General features: G+C 41.1%; 3 protein-coding genes across 3 annotated transcripts; all 3 read left to right on the top strand.

Annotated features, from left to right (window-relative positions):
- The first annotated feature begins 560 nt into the window (after window positions 1–560).
- LOC113020318 (perforin-1-like) lies at window positions 561–4,936 on the top strand. Its single transcript, XM_026164170.2, has 5 exons — window positions 561–850; window positions 1,124–1,706; window positions 1,802–1,940; window positions 2,039–2,253; window positions 2,472–4,936. Exons 2-5 carry the CDS (start codon window positions 1,174–1,176, stop codon window positions 3,346–3,348), a joined length of 1,764 nt encoding a protein of 587 aa, XP_026019955.2. The 5' UTR covers window positions 561–850; window positions 1,124–1,173; the 3' UTR covers window positions 3,349–4,936.
- Window positions 4,937–6,879: 1,943 nt separating this feature from the next.
- Window positions 6,880–10,429, top strand: LOC145428511 (perforin-1-like). Its single transcript, XM_080300755.1, has 4 exons — window positions 6,880–7,625; window positions 7,721–7,859; window positions 7,958–8,169; window positions 8,388–10,429. Exons 1-4 carry the CDS (start codon window positions 7,093–7,095, stop codon window positions 9,268–9,270), a joined length of 1,767 nt encoding a protein of 588 aa, XP_080156881.1. The 5' UTR covers window positions 6,880–7,092; the 3' UTR covers window positions 9,271–10,429.
- A 3,978-nt stretch (window positions 10,430–14,407) lies between these two features.
- Window positions 14,408–17,886, top strand: LOC113020316 (perforin-1-like). The gene is made up of 5 exons (XM_080300756.1): window positions 14,408–14,452; window positions 14,771–15,353; window positions 15,449–15,587; window positions 15,686–15,897; window positions 16,115–17,886. The coding sequence occupies exons 1-5, from the start codon at window positions 14,443–14,445 to the stop codon at window positions 16,995–16,997; spliced, it is 1,827 nt and encodes a 608-aa protein (XP_080156882.1). The 5' UTR covers window positions 14,408–14,442; the 3' UTR covers window positions 16,998–17,886.
- Window positions 17,887–18,049: the final 163 nt, after the last annotated feature.

Genomic DNA, 18,049 nt, shown 5'->3' on the forward strand with positions numbered 1-18,049 from the left:
GTTACCTGATTGCCAAAACTAATAAAAACATTAATTACATGTTCAAATTGCTGAGGGTTACACCTCAAAGGGTCACTGACATAAAAGTACAGATTGACACAAAAGTACAGGTTGAAGTTGGATCCTCAGTCAAAAGTTTCTGGTCTATAGTGTGAAATTTTTATTACTTTAGCAGTGAAGTATATGTGAGGCATGGTGATGTTGTGGTTCACACCATCACATAACGATTCTGGGTTCAAATCCACTGACTTAGATTGGGGACTTTCTCTGAAGAGTTGTAATGTTTTCCCCATCTATACGGGTACTCTGGGGTCTTCCTACAGTTCACAGACACGCATGCTTTCGAAGTTCCTGAGAAGCACTGAAAGGCGGCAGGTGACATCCTGTAAACGCTTCTGGACGATTCACACCGTTCTTTTCCTCTCACTCAGTCATTCTTTGGTCTGGACAGCCTATATGTCGCAAATGATGTGGTGCAGGTTTCACAATGACTAATTTCTGAAAAAAAGAAAATGAGAAAGGAGCTTGAGTTTTTTTTAAAATAATTTATCTTTTGACTGACCATGTTATTGTCGGTTTTTTTGTAACCTCATGTCCAGTTTGTTCTCAGTTGCTGTCAAGCTGATTTTAGTTTGATAAACAAAGAAGAAAAAGACATGCTAAAATACTTTCCATGATCACATGAGAAAAATAACAGGTTGGCTTAGTGTCATTCAGACCGCCTGCATACTTGCTTTTCACACCTCTGCTACCCCACTGTGTTCATCCTTTGTTCTCTGCATATAAAAGATTATATCGTGACACTGCTGCTCACAGTCTGATGCGTATGTGCAGCGGGAACACACAGAAAGTGAGTAGTCTTACCTGTAGAGTTGCTTGATACATTTTGGGGAGCTTTTTTGAAGATTTTTCAAAGTGCTAAGGAAAAAAATCTAATTCTGGGGCTTATTTTACTTAATAAGATGGCAAAAATCTTAAAATTAATAGACATCTTTCAGGTTTAGACAAATCAAAACCGTGATTGAGTTTAACCACAAATGATATGTGGTCTTTCAGGACGCACTATATACTACAGAACTGCTTCACGTGTCTGTTTATTTACCTGAAATTGTTTCTTTTTCAGCTTTCAATGACACAGGCTCATTAAATAAATATTTCCAGCTCAGTAGCAACATGTTTCACGTGAAAATCTGGATCTGTGCTGGCCTCCTGCTGTCCCTCCCTCACTGCACGTATCAGTCGTGCACAGAAGGGACACCAAAACAGTGCGCCGATGCAGAATTTGCTCCGGGAGCCAATTTGGCCGGGGAGGGCTTTGATATCACCAAAATGGAACGTAAAGGAGCCTTTGTGCTCGACATGAATCAGTGGAAACGTAAAGATAAAACATGCATGCTGTGTGCCAACCCTTTCTTGGAGAACAAAAAGCAAAAGCTACCCCTGACAGTGGTGGACTGGAGGGCAAAGCAGTCCTGCAGCGCCAAAGTTTCCACCAAACTTCACAAATCCAGCGAGTCACTTCTCAGTTCCAGCGTTTCTTCTGTTGAAAACAACTGGAAGGTGAATCTAGATCTTCAAGCGGGGAGTAAAAGTGCGTCACTGATGCTGGGTGGTACCAATTCTCATCTCTCGAGTTACTCCATGGAGAAAACCAAGAATGACAAGTACAGCTTCGCAAGCCACAGCATGTCCTGCGAGTACTACAGGTAAGAATACGAGTACTCTGATGCGCTGTCTCTTTTTTATCAAGATAAAAATACTGAAATGCAATTCTGATGTTTAATTGTTGTTCTGAAATCAGCTACAGAGTGTCCAGTGCTCCAAAGCTGCACAGAGAATTTCGCAAAGCTCTGAAAAAACTTCCCAAAACCTACAGCGCAGAAACCAAACAACGGTTTTACAAACTCATTGATGACTTTGGGACCCACTACATCACCAAGGTGAACCACAATAACAACAGTGCACCTGAAACACAGCAAAATTGTGTCAGTCATTTCTGAGTAACACATGCAAATTGTGTTGGATTATTTGATTCCAGGTGAAACTGGGGGGAAGTATCGAGTCTGTCACCAGCATCAGACAGTGCCAGGCCAGCCTTCAAGGGCTCAGTGCCGAGGAAGTGCAGATGTGCCTCGAAGTTGAAGCGTCTGCCAGTATTAAAGATAAAAAAATAAGTACTGAAGCAAAACACTGCAAAAAGGATATACAGCAGACAGACAGTAAGTCTGCCTTCTCCAGCCTCTTCAATGACAGGTATGTAAAAGTTTTCTCAGATATTTCTGATTTGTTATCTCTTCTAACCCCAGCGAGGTGTCAGACTTGTTCTTCCATTAACTAAACCATAATAATTAACAGCTATATTATGCCTTGTTTCTGGTGGCTTCAGAGTTAAACTCTTTAAAGACTGACTCCTCCAGAGTTGTTATGATTTCTTTCTGTCGCAGCTGTTCAAGCAACTCTGTCCTCCACAGGTTCACAGAAATAAAAGGTGGTCATACCACAGAGCCAGACCTTCTCTTCTCTGCGGACAAAAATCCAGAAGCCTACAAGGGATGGCTGAGCACATTACCACAAAACCCAGATATCGTGTCATATTCCCTGGACTCTCTGCATGAGTTACTACCTAGCACGAACAAAGTCAGAAAAAACCTGCGCTCTGCCATTAGCCATTACATCCTGGAGAAAGGCCTGTGGAGAAACTGCACTGATCGCTGTAAGGCTGGAATTAGAACCGACTCGAGGGATGCCTGCGTCTGCCAGTGCCACAATGACCCTGCCGTGAACCAAGATTGCTGCCCTGTTCGTAAGGGAATGGCACGGGTCATCATAACAATACAGCGGGCTTCTGGTCTGTGGGGCGACCACACCACCGGTACAGATGGATACGTGAAGGTGAATTTCAACAAATTAGAAGTCCGGCGTTCTCCTGTCATTTATAACAACAACAACCCACACTGGGGCATGGTCGTCGACCTGGGCTCAGAGGATATTTCATCAGCTAAACTGAGATTTGAAGTTTGGGATGAGGACAACAAGTGGGATGATGACCTATTAGGAGCATGTGAGCCACTTCTGACTGCTGGAGTTAAAGCGGATCTCTGTAATCTGAACCACGGCCAACTGTTCTACAAAGTGGATGTGCAGTGCGCTCCAAGTCTGAGCGGAAAGTCGTGCACGGACTATAAACCTTCACCTATGAATTCAAGTCTGAAGAAGTTCTATGTGTCCCGTCATGCTCGTCCTATTCCAGAGGCCATCCTGTCAGAGATGGGTGTGTTTGTGGACCAATCAAGTTCAGGGAAAAATGTTGTTGCCGAGAGTCCCAAATATGATGTAATATTAGTGTGATGCGGTGAAGAAAATTGGCTTCGCTAAGACGATGAGTTATCAACAGTTTTATTTTAGTCTTGATGTTTTTGAAACTTCTTGTAATGACTCTGAAAGGTAGCAGCTGAAAGTAGAAGAAGTTAAACTTACGTGTCAAAAAAGCCCATTGGCATAATGCAGACATGTAGGCACTCTGCGCAAGGTCCTACTATCTCTTTAGCTTTATGATGAGGTGCTTCCTTCTTAAAGATTTGCGCAACAGTGTGGCATACAGCAGTTTATTCAGTGAAGTGTGAACAAACATGACTCCCACACTACGAGCCACATGCAGTTCTGATGGCTCAGACTGATGTCATTACTTCAGTCTAGGTGGCTTTTAACCCACTTGCATCTGGCTTTAACGCCTGGCTAGGGAGGCTATGTCTGGGTAGCATCTTGCACCAAGGCTAAGGGTGTGTACATATAACTGCGGTTACAAACTTACATATGGTTCACATGTCCTACTATGTATAAATACGTACCGGTATGTATATATATTTTTCATAAATAAATGTGGAAAATGTAGTGAAAATTTTGCACTTTGCTTGCTTGGGGTTGGACCCCTTTTTCCCTTCAGAACTGTGTTGATAACAAAGATTCAACAAGGTATTGGACACATTCCTTAGAGTTTTGGTCTATACTGATGAAATACTATGACACAATTTTGGTGCCGTCCCACTCAAAGTCAACTGCCGTTACATACTTATATATGGTTCACATGTCCCATAATGTATAGACATGTAAAAAATAAATAAATCATATGCACATATGGAAAGTTTGTAGCCTGAGTATAGATTTAAAAATGACAATTTGTTCTTGTATGCCACTAGTAACAAGTGTATTAAATACATAGAAGAAACCTGTTATCCTTCAGTAATAATATTACAATAATAGGTTATATATCCCGGTATTTTAGAGAAATCCAGAACAAACTTTGTGCAAACAATGTAAATAGTTATTGATGTGTGAAACATTATTCTCTTTGATGAATGATTTCTGATTGATAGTGGTGCGTGTCTGCAGTTTGCATGTTTTCTTTCCCTCTCCCTTTGCTCGCCATTTCCCTAGGTACACAGACTGCAGGCTGGTGTCAATTTGGGGGTCTCCAGCTAATTAGGGGAAAGAGGCTTTGAATGGACAAACCTGGAGTCCACACCCTGATAAGGAAACTCACCTGTGGCTGGAGGCGTGTCTCTATTCCTTGTTTGGAATTGTTTGGCACATGTGTAGAGCTTCTCTGGTGCATTTCTTTTGTTAGAAGGTTGTGGTGGGAGTAAAGAGGAGTAGGTAAGTCTGTAGACCCCATACACTTACTGACGTAGAATCTTTACTGTTAGAAACATTAGGTAAGTTGGTTGGTGCCACCCATGTCATTTTTGAGCTTGTTTTGAGTTGAGGATTAGGACTTTTTTTCCCTCCTAGATTTTCGAGGGTAAGAGCTCAGCTAAGTTTTGGTTTTGTCTTTTTTGGTGTTTTTTCTGGCGCAACCTAACTGTCCCTTTCTCCCCCACATTTTTTGGGTCATTGTTTTTTGTGTGAAAGCTGCCATTAAACTTGTCTCAACATATAACACTTGTAATGAGTTTCTGGAGTTGCTGTGTTACCCCCTCCTGCCCTTGAGGAGGCGTAACAATAGGTAAACCCACTAATTCTATATGCTTAAGTGCTTTCTGTCTAACATTCACACAAGTTCATGCTTTAATGCATGCATCCAGGATTAACTTGAGGTTAGTATCTTGCCCAAGGATATTTGGCATGAAGACTGGAGCTGCCAAATGACCTGCTCCATCCCCTCAGCTGTAGCTGAGGGGATGGAGCAGGTGTGAATAAGAGCGTAAATGGTTTCCCCTCTGTTTTGTAGCACTGCAACAAACTGGTAACCTCTCCGGGCTGTACACTGGCTTTTGCCACATGACAGTTGGGATAAGCATGAACCTATAATATGGAATAAAAATTTAAAAAACAAAACAAAAAAAAACCCACAGCTAAATAGTATAAATCACCCAAGAAATGTAAAAGTGGTTTCACAGATCAGCGGGTGTACTTGCATACAGTGTCTTATAAAATGTTTCAAGTGTTGCACTCCTTAGTTGTCAGACAACTTTATATGAGGGCTGAACTGTCATCATCAGGCCAACTATGCTATTATTACTGCACAAAGATAAAGGACGAACTTGGAGTTCTGAGGAGTACTCGAAGGGAGTAGGTGATGTCCTGTAAACCTCTCATTAATGAGAACTGTGGAAGATCTGAACAATTTACACCACCCCTTACCTCTGCAGCCATCCTGTGACATGTAGCAACTACAATCCCACCTCTGTGCAGGCCACATGCGATGCAAATCATGTGGTCCAGGTTTCACTATGACTCATTTCTGAAGAAATGCAATGGAAAGAACAACGTGACATTTTTTTTAAAAATTTCCTTATGTTTCCTTCAGTTCCACTTCTGTCTGAAAAGCTGTTTAACACTTGACCTTTACACTGATTTTATTCTATTACCTTGTGTCAAATGTATTCACAGTTAATGTCAAGCAGATATTAGTTTGATAAAGCTTTTGTACGTGGGAAAACAGTTGCAAGAAATGAAGCATCATTTCCTCTCACCTGTGGCCAGTGTCCACAAACACACAAGACAAATAGCAGGTTTATTTCGTGGTAATAAACTGTTAAACCAGCCCCCTACTTTTTTTTCCAACAGTATGACCTCATCATTTATCTTCAGTCTTTCTTGTTTGTCTTTAAAACGGTATACTAATACTGATGTTCACAGTCTGATGCACTTGTGAAGCAAAAGCACACAAGAGAAGGTGAGTAGTCTCGACTTTAGAGTATGCATTTAGGCTAATGACCAAATTAGTGAGCCTGAAAATCTGGGGTTACTGAAGCTCTGCAGGGACACTTTTCATGCTCTTTAAATTTATCCAACTTTGTTTTAAAAAAGAAGTAACAATGTTTTTTTTTAAGGTACAAATCTGATGTTAAAAATCTGATTATAATTTGAAACCAAAATATTTTAACTTCTGGTTCTTTTCTACTTCGTTAAAACACCTTCAGTAGATTCTGAAATAATATCTTCATAACCTTCTGTACAGACTTTTTTTAAAAGATTATATTTGTATAAATCTTTTGGGTTTTTTTTTTATCTATATTCAGGTTAAAAAATTTATTATTTATACAAAACAAACCAAATCTACTGATTATATTGCACTCATTCTCATTCAGCTTAACAGGCTCCCATTCTTTAATGTAGACTCAAGACTGCTGCTCAATACAAGATTTCGCTACTCACCTTCAAAGCTGTCAGTGAATGGGCATCCCCATATCATCTGGATCTCCTTCACCCATACATCACTTTGTGCTTTTCGCTGAGCTTCAGCTGCTCTAATGAGTCCTCGTTTGAAACATGGATCTCGGACCGTTAGCTGTGCTGTGCTTCGTCTTTGGACTCATGATCACCTTCTAGGGGCTATGAATACAGACGCCCAGAAGTTGAAATTTTCAGTTGTATTCAAAATAAAAAGAATGAATATTTAGGCATTTAATTTGACAGATGAAAACCATCATTGACTTTAAGCACAAGAAGGTTGTTTTAAGAAGTTAGAAATAACAGAACGTACTATATACTGCAGAACTGCTTCAGTTCTCTGTTTTTCACCTTAAATTGTTTCCTTTTCAGCTTTCAATAACACAGGCTTTCAATAAATATTTCCAGCTCAGTAACAACATGTTTTTTGTAAACATCTGGATCTGTGCTGGCCTCCTGCTGTCCCTCCCTCACTGCACGTATCAGTCGTGCATAGAAGGGACACCAAAACAGTGCGCCGATGCAGAATTTGCTCCGGGAGCCAATTTGGCCGGGGAGGGCTTTGATATCACCAAAATGGAACGTAAAGGAGCCTTTGTGCTCGACATGAATCAGTGGAAACGTAAAGATGAAACATGCATCCTGTGTACCAACCCTTTCTTGGAGAACAAAAAGCAAAAGCTACCCCTGACAGTGGTGGACTGGAGAGCAAAGCAGTCCTGCAGCGCCAAAGTTTCCACCAAACTTCACAAATCCAGCGAGTCTCTTGTCGGTTCCAGTGTCTCCTCTGTTGAAAACAACTGGAAGGTGAATCTAGATCTTCAAGCAGGGAATAAAGGTGCATCACTGATGCTGGCTGGTACCAATTCTCATCTCTCGAGTTACTCCATGGAGAAAACCAAGAATGACAAGTACAGCTTCGCAAGCCACAGCATGTCCTGCGAGTACTACAGGTAAGAATACGAGTACTCTGATGCGCTGTCTCTTTTTTATCAAGATAAAAATGCTGAAATGCAATTCTGATGTTTAATTGTTGTTCTGAAATCAGCTACAGAGTGTCCAGTGCTCCAAAGCTGCACAGAGAATTTCGCAAAGCTCTGAAAAAACTTCCCAAAACCTACAGCGCAGAAACCAAACAACGGTTTTACAAACTCATTGATGACTTTGGGACCCACTACATCACCAAGGTGAACCACAATAACAACAGTGCACCTGAAGCACAGCAAAATTGTGTCAGTCATTTCTGAGTAACACATGCAAATTGTGTTGGATTATTTGATTCCAGGTGAAACTGGGGGGAAGTATCGAGTCTGTCACCAGCATCAGACAGTGCCAGGCCAGCCTTAAGGGGCTCAGTGCCGAGGAAGTGCAGATGTGCCTCGAAGTTGAAGCGTCTGCAAGTATTAAAGCTACAATAAGTACTCAAACAAAACACTGCAAAAAGGATATACAGCAGACAGACAGTAAGTCTGCCTTCTCCAGCCTCTTTAATGACAGGTATGTAAAAGTTTTCTCAGATATTTCTGATTTGTTATCTCTTCTAACCCCAGCGAGGTGTCAGACTTGTTCTTCCATTAACTAAACCATAATAATTAACAGCTATATTATGCCTTGTTTCTGGTGGCTTCAGAGTTAAACTCTTTAAAGACTGACTCCTCCAGAGTTGTTATGATTTCTTTCTGTCGCAGCTGTTCAAGCAACTCTGTCCTCCACAGGTTCACAGAAATAAAAGGTGGTCATACCACAGACACAGACCTTCTCTTCTCTGCGGACAAAAATCCGGAAGCCTACAAGGGATGGCTGAGCACATTACCACAAAACCCAGATATCGTGTCATATTCCCTGGACTCTCTGCATGAGTTACTACCTAGCACGAACAAAGTCAGAAAAAACCTGCGCTCTGCCATTAGCCATTACATCCTGGAGAAAGGCCTGTGGAGAAACTGCACTGATCGCTGTAAGGCTGGAATTAGAACCGACTCGAGGGATGCCTGCGTCTGCCAGTGCCACAATGACCCTGCCGTGAACCAAGATTGCTGCCCTGTTCGTAAGGGAATGGCACGGGTCATCATAACAATACAGCGGGCCTCTGGTCTGTGGGGCGACCACACCACAGCTACAGATGGATACGTGAAGGTGATTTTCAACAAATTAGAAGTCCGGCGTTCTCCTGTCATTTATAACAACAACAACCCACACTGGGGCATGGTCGTCGACCTGGGCTCAGAGGATATTTCATCAGCTAAACTGAGATTTGAAGTTTGGGATGAGGACAACAAGTGGGATGATGACCTATTAGGAGCATGTGAGCCACTTCTGACTGCTGGAGTTAAAGCGGATCTCTGTAATATGAACCATGGCCAACTGTTCTACAAAGTGGATGTGCAGTGTGCTCCAAGTCTGAGCGGAAAGTCGTGCACGGACTATAAACCTTCACCTATGAATTCAAGTCTGAAGAAGTTCTATGTGTCCCGTCATGCTCGTCCTATTCCAGAGGCCATCCTGTCAGAGATGGGTGTGTTTGTGCACAAATCAAGTTCATGGAAAAATCAGAGCATTACTACCGAGAGTCCCGAGTATGATAGTGTGATGCGGTGAAGAAAAATTGGCTTCGCTAAGTAGTTAAGTGTTAGGATACCTGGGTGGTTGACCCAGTGTTTTCAATTAATACAGTTTTGAGTCTTGTTTATTCATTATAGTTGCCTTGTATCTTGTGTTTTTTAGTTTAGTTTGCTTACTCTCTTGAATTTATTCAGTATTCTTAGTTTAGGTTGTCTTGGTACGTATATGGTCCCGTTGATGTCTTTGTCTTGTCTCTGTGTCCTTCCCTCAGCTTTGCCCCCATTAAATCAGGCTTGTCTTCATGTTTGCCTGGTTCTCTACTTTCCCACTCGTGTTTCTATGTGTGTGTCTCTCTGTCCCTCGCCCTCTCCGGTTCTGTCAGTCTGTGTCTCAGTGTGCGTGATTCTTGTTTTACTTGGTGGTGTGCATCATGTTCAGTTTAGCGGCCCCCTGTGTCGTCTGCTAGATTGTTGCCAGCCGTGTTCCCCAGGTGTTTCCTCTTTGCCCTTATTCCCTCTTGTATTTAGGGTCTGTCCCGCCCCCCAATATCCCTTACTCTCAGCTGTGTGTTCTGCCTGGTTGTCTAGTTTCCAATACCTTCCAGTTTAGTTTTGTATTTCTATAGTACAGCAATAAAACTGCTTTTTGTCATTTTGGGTCCTCCAATCCTGCCCACTTCACACAACACTTGACAAAAAGGTATCTTTAAATTTTTATTTTAGTCTTGATGTTAGTTGAAACAGTTTGTAATGAGTAAATCGAGCAGCCGAAAGAAGAAAAAGTTAAATGGGCCTAATGCAGCATGTAGGCTGGGAAGGATGCCATTGCTTCACTCTAGGTGGCTTTCAACCCACTTGCATCTGGTTTTAACGCCTGACGAGGCGACCTAACCCTGTGTAGCATCTTTCACCAAGGTTAAGGGTGTGTACATATTCATAAATAGCTGTTGTGTTAAGCACCATGACTCAGAGTGGTGCCTTCTCATTCAAAATGAACTGCGGTTACATACTTACATATGTTTCACATGTCCTGTTATGTATAAATACATATGTACATATATATATATATTTCATACATACATATGGAAAATGTATTGGAACATTTGCACTTTGCTTGCTTGGGGTTGGACCCCTTTTTTCCTTCAGAGCTGTGTTGATAACAAAGATTCAATAAAGTATGTGATGCATTCCTTAGAGATTTGGTCTATACTGATGAAATACTATGGCACAATTTTTCAAATTTGTCAAAGGCAGATTAATGATGCAAATTTCCCATTCCACCACATTCCAAAGGTCTTCTTTTGGATTGAAATATGCTGACTATCGATGCCATTTCAGTTCAATGAACTCATTGTCTTGTTTGAGGAACCTGTTTGAGATGAGTGCCTGGAGTGTGCCAAGAAAATATCCTGATATTACACCATCAGCAGGAGGTTAGCCTGTATGAATTGTAGCCTCAGATTCCTGTTCTTAGTTAGCAGATGATCTTCAAAGATCATAGATTATCTTCTGCATACCTTCATTGCAACAAGTCAGTGTTTAAGTTACTTTTACCTTTCTATCTGTTGAAAGATCTCTTTTGACTTGTGGCATCACCAAGGATTTCAAGGATATTTAAGCACCAACAAACATGCCATCTCCAATGTCACTTCAGTCACCCTTCTGCCCCATTATGCCACATTATGATGCTCAGTTTGCTGATGCATAATTCTAGAATAATATAAAATAATGTAGATAATTATCATCAGTAGGTTATACAACCTTGTATTTTAGAATGTAGAACAAACTTTGTGAAAAAAAAATGAAAATAGGTATTACTGTGTGAGTAGGAAAGATAACTTTACTTTCTCGAGAATTGTGGAACATGGCTTTATACAATATGCCTCATTCACCCATTCATGCAAGCACTTTTTTCCTATACGCTTAAGTGCTTTTGATCTAACAATAACACGCATTCATACTCTGATGGAATTATCAGACGGTAATCTGGGGTTAATGTCTTGCCCAAGGATATTTGACATGCAGACTGGAGCAGCCAGGGACCAGCCTTCTGATAGTTAGGCCTGCTGTTGACTTACTCTACCCCCTGAGTACAGCCACTGAAGGTGTGAATAGTTTTCTGTCTGCAGCAAACTGACAACCTCTCCAGGCCGTATCCTGCCTTTTGACAGCTGGGATAGCCTCCAGCCTACTGTCATCATTGGGCCAACTTTGCTATTATTACTGCACAAAATTAAAGGATATACTTTGAGTTCTCAGGAGCAGGTGACGTCCTGTAAAGCCCTCATGATCGAGAACCGTGGAAGATCTGAACAATTTACACCACCCCTTACCTCTCAACCCACTCTACTGTGACCACCTTGTGGCATGTAGCAACTACAACCCCACCTCTGTGAAGGCCACATGCGATGTTAATCATGTGGTCCAGGTTTCACAATGACTCTTTTCTGACGAAATGCAGAATTGAGAGAAACAATATGACTTATTAATTACAATTCTTTATGTTTCACCCAGTTCCGCTTCTGTCTGAACATCTGTTTAACACTTGACCTTCACACTGATTTTATTCTGTTTTCTATTACCTTGCATCCAACTTATTCTCAGTTAATATCAATCAGATACTGGTTTGAGAAACATTTTGTACATGGGAAAACAGTTGCAAGAAATAAAGCATAATATTTTCACAACTGTGCCCGTTGTTCACAAGCACACGAGACAAATAGCAGGTTTAGTTTGTGGTCACAAACTGTTAAACCAGCCCCCTACTTTTTTTTCCACAACACGAACCCATTAGTTATGTTCAATCATTCTTGTTTGTCTTTAAAACACAGTACACTGATACTGATGCTCACAGTCTGATGCAGGTGTGAAGCAAGAGTACACAAGAGAAGGTGAGTAGTCTCGACTTTAGAGTATGCATTGAGGCTACTGACCAAATTAGTGAGCCTGAAAATCTGGGGCTACTGAAATTCTGCAGAAGCACTTTTCATGATTCAACTGACTTTATTTGAAAAGCAAAGATAGAAGGAAAGATGGTTTTTATGGTACAAATCTGATCTTAAAATATTTTTGGTTTCAAATTAGAATCAGATTTTTAACTTTTGGTTCTTTTCTGCTTCATTGAACTACCTTCAGTAGATTAAAAAAATAATATATTCTTAACCTGAATACAGATTTACAAATTATTTTTATATTTTTTTGAGATCCCACTAGTAAGAAATATTTAAAAATATATATCTTTCTGATTTTTCTCTTTCTGATTGTGGGATATGCAAATAAGTTGTCGTAAATAAAGACTGTAATAATGAAAAAGTAAGTTCCTCTTATTCCTACTGACGTGGTATTAATAGTATTATGATTTATTTTAATCATAATAAATCTAGGTATGAGGAAACAAATTCCGTTATACGGAAAAAACATTCGACATATCATCGGAAGACTGAAGCTGGTTTCTTAGTGTAAAATTCCTGGTCTAGAGTTGAGAATAGTAATAATTTATTCGTTCTTACAAATACATGTGAGGCATGGTGTTATATTGGTTAGCACCACTGCAACAAGACTCTGGGTTCGAATCCATTGACTGGATGGGGGCTTTCTGTGTTTTCCCCACCTGTGCGGGTGCTCTGGCATCCTCCCACAGTCCGAACCCATGCATGTATTAGGTTAACTGGTCATTCAAATTTGGCCGTGGGTACGAATGTGAGTATGAATGGTTTTCTGTCCGTGCGTTAGCCCTTCAACAAACTGGCAACCTGTCCAGAGTGCTGACTGGATGCCCTTCCAACTGCCTTGATCAAAGACTATCTTCCTACACTGTAACCGATCATAACTACAAAAATTGAACCTAACCAACTATCGACCCATTTCCAACCTCCCATTTTTCTTTAACGTTCTGGAACATACAGTAGCATCAGTAGTAAACCTTTATGAGTCATTTCAGTCTGGTTTCTATTCTCGACACAGTACTGAACCAGCTCCTGTTAAAATCACCAGTGACCTCCAGCTCACATTCAATGCTGGCTTTCTCACCATCTTCATCGTTCTTGACTTCAGTGCTGGTTTTGACAAGCAGCACTGAAGCTCTTTAGTTAGAACATCTGAAAATAAGTACACAGCACTTAAAGTGGTTTACATCCTACCTGTCTGACAGAAAACTGACAGAAAAACGTATACCAAAAGGATGTCGTCCATCATTTTGGTATACATTTTTAGGCAGACGACACACAAATGTACTATTCTACTAAACCCAGAACTTCCCCCTCCTGTCCTCACCTCCTTCCTACAGGCCATCATCAGTGGGGTCACAGTCAATCAGCTAAAATTCCACTGGCAATAAAAGTGAAGTTCTATAGTGTTCTATAGATGGATATCAGGTACAAAATTCACATAGTGTCAGAAGTCTTTGAGTCATTTTGGAGAATACTCTCTATCAGTGAGATCTCTCCATCTTTGTAACTTTTCAGGACTTCATCCTTTTCCTTTCTAGTTCATGCTTTGATCACCTGTTCTTTGGAATACTGGAATGCCATTCTCTCTGGCCTCCCAAAATAACGCCATAGTTTGCTCCGCATGGTACAGAACTCTGCAGCAAGCGTCATCACTCAAACCAAGACTACAGACAATATTACTCCCATTCTCATCCAGCTTCCACTCAACGTGGCACCAAGACTGTTGCCCAGTGTGACTTGAAACCTCTCACTGACTTGGCACCCCCATGTCTTTTAAACCTCCTTCAACCCTGCACCCCTTCCTCTGCCTTTCACTCAGGTTCATCTGCTTTCCTGACGCCTTACTTCAAACTTGACACTGTCAGTGCCCGAGCCTTAAGCTGTGCTGCACCTCATCTTTGGAACTCATTATAATTACACCTTCATCAGCTAGACTCTTTAACTCAGTTCATATCACAGCCCCAAACCCACCTTTCTCCATTCTGAGGAGCTGGTGTTAGTTTTAAAGCCGTTAACTGTTAAAAGAGTTGCAACAGATACAATGTTTTCTTCTCACCTTTGATCGGTGTCCACAACCACATGAGAAAAATAACAGGTTCATTTTGTGGCAACTGTTAGACCAGTCTAAACCCCCCTACTTGTATTTGTTTTTTCTCACAAAGTAACACCATCAGTTATGTTCAGCCTTTTTTCTTTGTCTTTATAAGGCGACATTCTGGCACTGATGCTCTCAGTCTGATGCTGGCGTGCAGCGAAAACACATGAGACAAGGTGAGTAGCCTCAACTGAAGAGCTGACTGGTTTGAGTCATAAAGTTAACTGTTTTGAGAAGACATCATCTTATGTGGGCTATAAATGAAGTTAATTAAAATGCAATATTGTGCTAAATAAGGTAGAAGAACGTATTCAAAATAAAAAGAAGTAAATATTCAAGTGTTTAATTTCAAAGCTGAAAACCATGATGGACTTGTGAAAATAAGTATGATGATTTAAGATGTTAGAAATGGCCTTCAGATCTTCTTTTCTACCATTGCTTAAAACCGTTTCACTTGTCTGTTTTTTTACCTTGATTTTTTTTTTCCTTTTCAGCTTTCAATGACACAGGCTCATTAAATGAATATTTCCAACTCAGTAACAACATGTTTCTTGTAAACATCTGGATCTGTGCTGGCCTCCTGCTGTCCCTCCCTCACTGCACGTATCAGTCGTGCACAGAAGGGACACCAAAACAGTGCGCCGATGCAGAATTTGCTCCGGGAGCCAATTTGGCCGGGGAGGGCTTTGATATCACCAAAATGGAACGTAAAGGAGCCTTTGTGCTCGACATGAATCAGTGGAAACGTAAAGATAAAACATGCATGCTGTGTGCCAACCCTTTCCTGGAGAACAAAAAGCAAAAGCTACCCCTGACAGTGGTGGACTGGAGGGCAAAGCAGTCCTGCAGCGCGAAAGTTTCCACCAAACTTCACAAATCCAGCGAGTCTCTTGTCGGTTCCAGTGTCTCCTCTGTTGAAAACGACTGGAAGGTGAATCTAGATCTTCAAGCAGGGAATAAAGGTGCATCACTGATGCTGGGTGGTACCAATTCTCATCTCTCGAGTTACTCCATGGAGAAAACCAAGAATGACAAGTACAGCTTCGCAAGCCACAGCATGTCCTGCGAGTACTACAGGTAAGAATACGAGTACTCTGATGCGCTGTCTCTTTGTTATCAAGATAAAAATGCTGAAATGCAATTCTGATGTTTAATTGTTGTTCTGAAATCAGCTACAGAGTGTCCAGTGCTCCAAAGCTGCACAGAGAATTTCGCAAAGCTCTGAAAAAGCTTCCCAAAACCTACAGCGCAGAAACCAAACAACAGTTTTACAAACTCATTGATGACTTTGGGACCCACTACATCACCAAGGTGAACCACAATAACAACAGTGCACCTGAAGCACAGCAAAATTGTGTCAGTCATTTCTGAGTAACACATGCAAATTGTGTTGGATTATTTGATTCCAGGTGAAACTGGGGGGAAGTATCGAGTCTGTCACCAGCATCAGACAGTGCCAGGCCAGCCTTCAAGGGCTCAGTGCCGAGGAAGTGCAGATGTGCCTCGAAGTTGAAGCGTCTGCAAGTATTAAAGCCACAATAAGTACTCAAACAAAACACTGCAAAAAGGATATACAGCAGACAGACAGTAAGTCTGCCTTCTCCAGCCTCTTTAATGACAGGTATGTAAAAGTTTTCTCAGATATTTCTGATTTGTTATCTCTTCTAACCCCAGCGAGGTGTCAGACTTGTTCTTCCATATCTAAACCATAATAATTAACAGCTATATTATGCCTTGTTTCTGGTGGCTTCAGAGTTAAACTCTTTAAAGACTGACTCCTCCAGAGTTGTTATGATTTCTTTCTGTCGCAGCTGTTCAAGCAACTCTGTGCTCCACAGGTTCACAGAAATAAAAGGTGGTCATACCACAGAGCCAGACCTTCTCTTCTCTGCGGACAAAAATCCGGAAGCCTACAAGGGATGGCTGAGCACATTACCACAAAACCCAGACATCGTGTCATATTCCCTGGACTCTCTGCATGAGTTACTACCTAGCACGAACAAAGTCAGAAAAAACCTGCGCTCTGCCATTAGCCATTACATCCTGGAGAAAGGCCTGTGGAGAAACTGCACTGATCGCTGTAAGGCTGGAATTAGAACCGACTCGAGGGATGCCTGCGTCTGCCAGTGCCACAATGACCCTGCCGTGAACCAAGATTGCTGCCCAGCTCGTAAGGGAATGGCACGGGTCATCATAACAATACAGCGGGCCTCTGGTCTGTGGGGGGACTACTTCACAGCTACAGATGGATACGTGAAGGTGATTTTCAACAAAAAGGAAGTCCGGCGTTCTCCTGTCATTTATAACAACAACAACCCACACTGGGGCATGGTCGTCGACCTGGGCTCAGAGGATATTTCATCAGCTAAACTGAGATTTGAAGTTTGGGATGAGGACAACAAGTGGGATGATGACCTATTAGGAGCATGTGAGCCACTTCTGACTGCTGGAGTTAAAGAGGATCTCTGTAATCTGAACCACGGCCAACTGTTCTACAAAGTGGATGTGCAGTGCGCTCCAAGTCTGAGCGGAAAGTCGTGCACGGACTATAAACCTTCACCTATGAATTCAAGTCTGAAGAAGTTCTATGTGTCCCGTCATGCTCGTCCTATTCCAGAGGCCATCCTGTCAGAGATGGGTGTGTTTGTGCACAAATCAAGTTCATGGAAAAATCAGAGCATTACTACCGAGAGTCCCAAGTATGATATAATAATAGTGTGATGTGATGAAGAGTATAAGGTATCAGCAAATTTCTATTTATGTTAGTTTAAACCACATATCACAATATTGATGATAACAATAATTAAAAAACTATAGATTCTTGGCCCTGGATGAGACTCTATTGAAGCTTTGGAAAGAAAGAAAAATTTATCGTGAACAATGTATTCCATATTAAATATCTATTGATAATCCATCCATTCATCCATGGCTGCTGGAGCCTATCCCAGCTGGTTTAGAGTAAGATGCATGTTACACCCTGGACAGGTCGCCAGTCTTTCACAGAGCCATTTGCATTCACATTCATGCCTATGTGCAATTTAGAATCACCAATTAGCACAACCCCACCAACTGATATATGAAACTATCAACTGATGATAAAAGAAAACAAATACATCTGTGAAGAAAGAACTGGCTGAACAAAAGATCAGAAAACATATTTTATATCTTTAGTTTTCAGTGAATATGTCTGTGACAACATCTTTAGCAGTTCAAAGTAAAGGTTATACTTCTGCCCACTGGTAATAAAGCATGAGCTATCTCATTATGATCACTGCAGCTGATCATATTAAAGCTGAAATCCAAGCTTAATTAAAAATCATATATATGCATTATTTTAGCAAGTGTTCATTTTTATTTCTTATGTAGAGGCACTTATAACACGCGCTAGCCTGTTTTATTCATTTTAGTTGCTTTGTCGGCCATTTTTATAGCGTGACTCCCATTCCTTAAGGTAGTGAGAGAATGAAAAGGATTCACAGTTAGATATTTTTCATGCAGTGCTGTTGAATTTCATAGGTTTCCTTTGTTTAATAGTTGTTCTTTTTTATATTTGTGCAACTTAGATTTACTTTTTTTAATTACTGCAAAATAAAATGTCTTTTCAAAATACTCTTATGCTGTATGAGGCCTCATTTTCTCTTTCTACAGATTATGTGTGTTTCTTTGTCAGTATTTGCTGCTTAAACTGTTTCCTGTAATAAGCTTTTGTGAGACCACGCCACTTGTACAAAGTAAAGAAACCTTGGTTCTCAGGAACCCACCACTCCCTCCCA

This window comes from Astatotilapia calliptera, chromosome 4, assembly GCF_964374335.1.
Source record: "Astatotilapia calliptera chromosome 4, fAstCal68.1, whole genome shotgun sequence".
In the NCBI taxonomy this organism is placed as follows: Eukaryota; Metazoa; Chordata; class Actinopteri; order Cichliformes; family Cichlidae; genus Astatotilapia; species Astatotilapia calliptera.

Coding starts and splice junctions, on each gene's coding strand:
- LOC145428511 (XM_080300755.1), top strand. CDS start 7,093: ATGTTTTTTGTAAACATCTGGATCTGTGCTGGCCTCCTGCTGTCCCTC. Junction 7,626..7,720: donor ATGTCCTGCGAGTACTACAG/GTAAGAATACGA, acceptor TTCTGAAATCAG/CTACAGAGTGTCCAGTGCTC. Junction 7,860..7,957: donor GGACCCACTACATCACCAAG/GTGAACCACAAT, acceptor ATTTGATTCCAG/GTGAAACTGGGGGGAAGTAT.
- LOC113020318 (XM_026164170.2), top strand. CDS start 1,174: ATGTTTCACGTGAAAATCTGGATCTGTGCTGGCCTCCTGCTGTCCCTC. Junction 1,707..1,801: donor ATGTCCTGCGAGTACTACAG/GTAAGAATACGA, acceptor TTCTGAAATCAG/CTACAGAGTGTCCAGTGCTC. Junction 2,254..2,471: donor TCCAGCCTCTTCAATGACAG/GTATGTAAAAGT, acceptor TGTCCTCCACAG/GTTCACAGAAATAAAAGGTG.
- LOC113020316 (XM_080300756.1), top strand. Junction 15,354..15,448: donor ATGTCCTGCGAGTACTACAG/GTAAGAATACGA, acceptor TTCTGAAATCAG/CTACAGAGTGTCCAGTGCTC. Junction 15,898..16,114: donor TCCAGCCTCTTTAATGACAG/GTATGTAAAAGT, acceptor TGTGCTCCACAG/GTTCACAGAAATAAAAGGTG.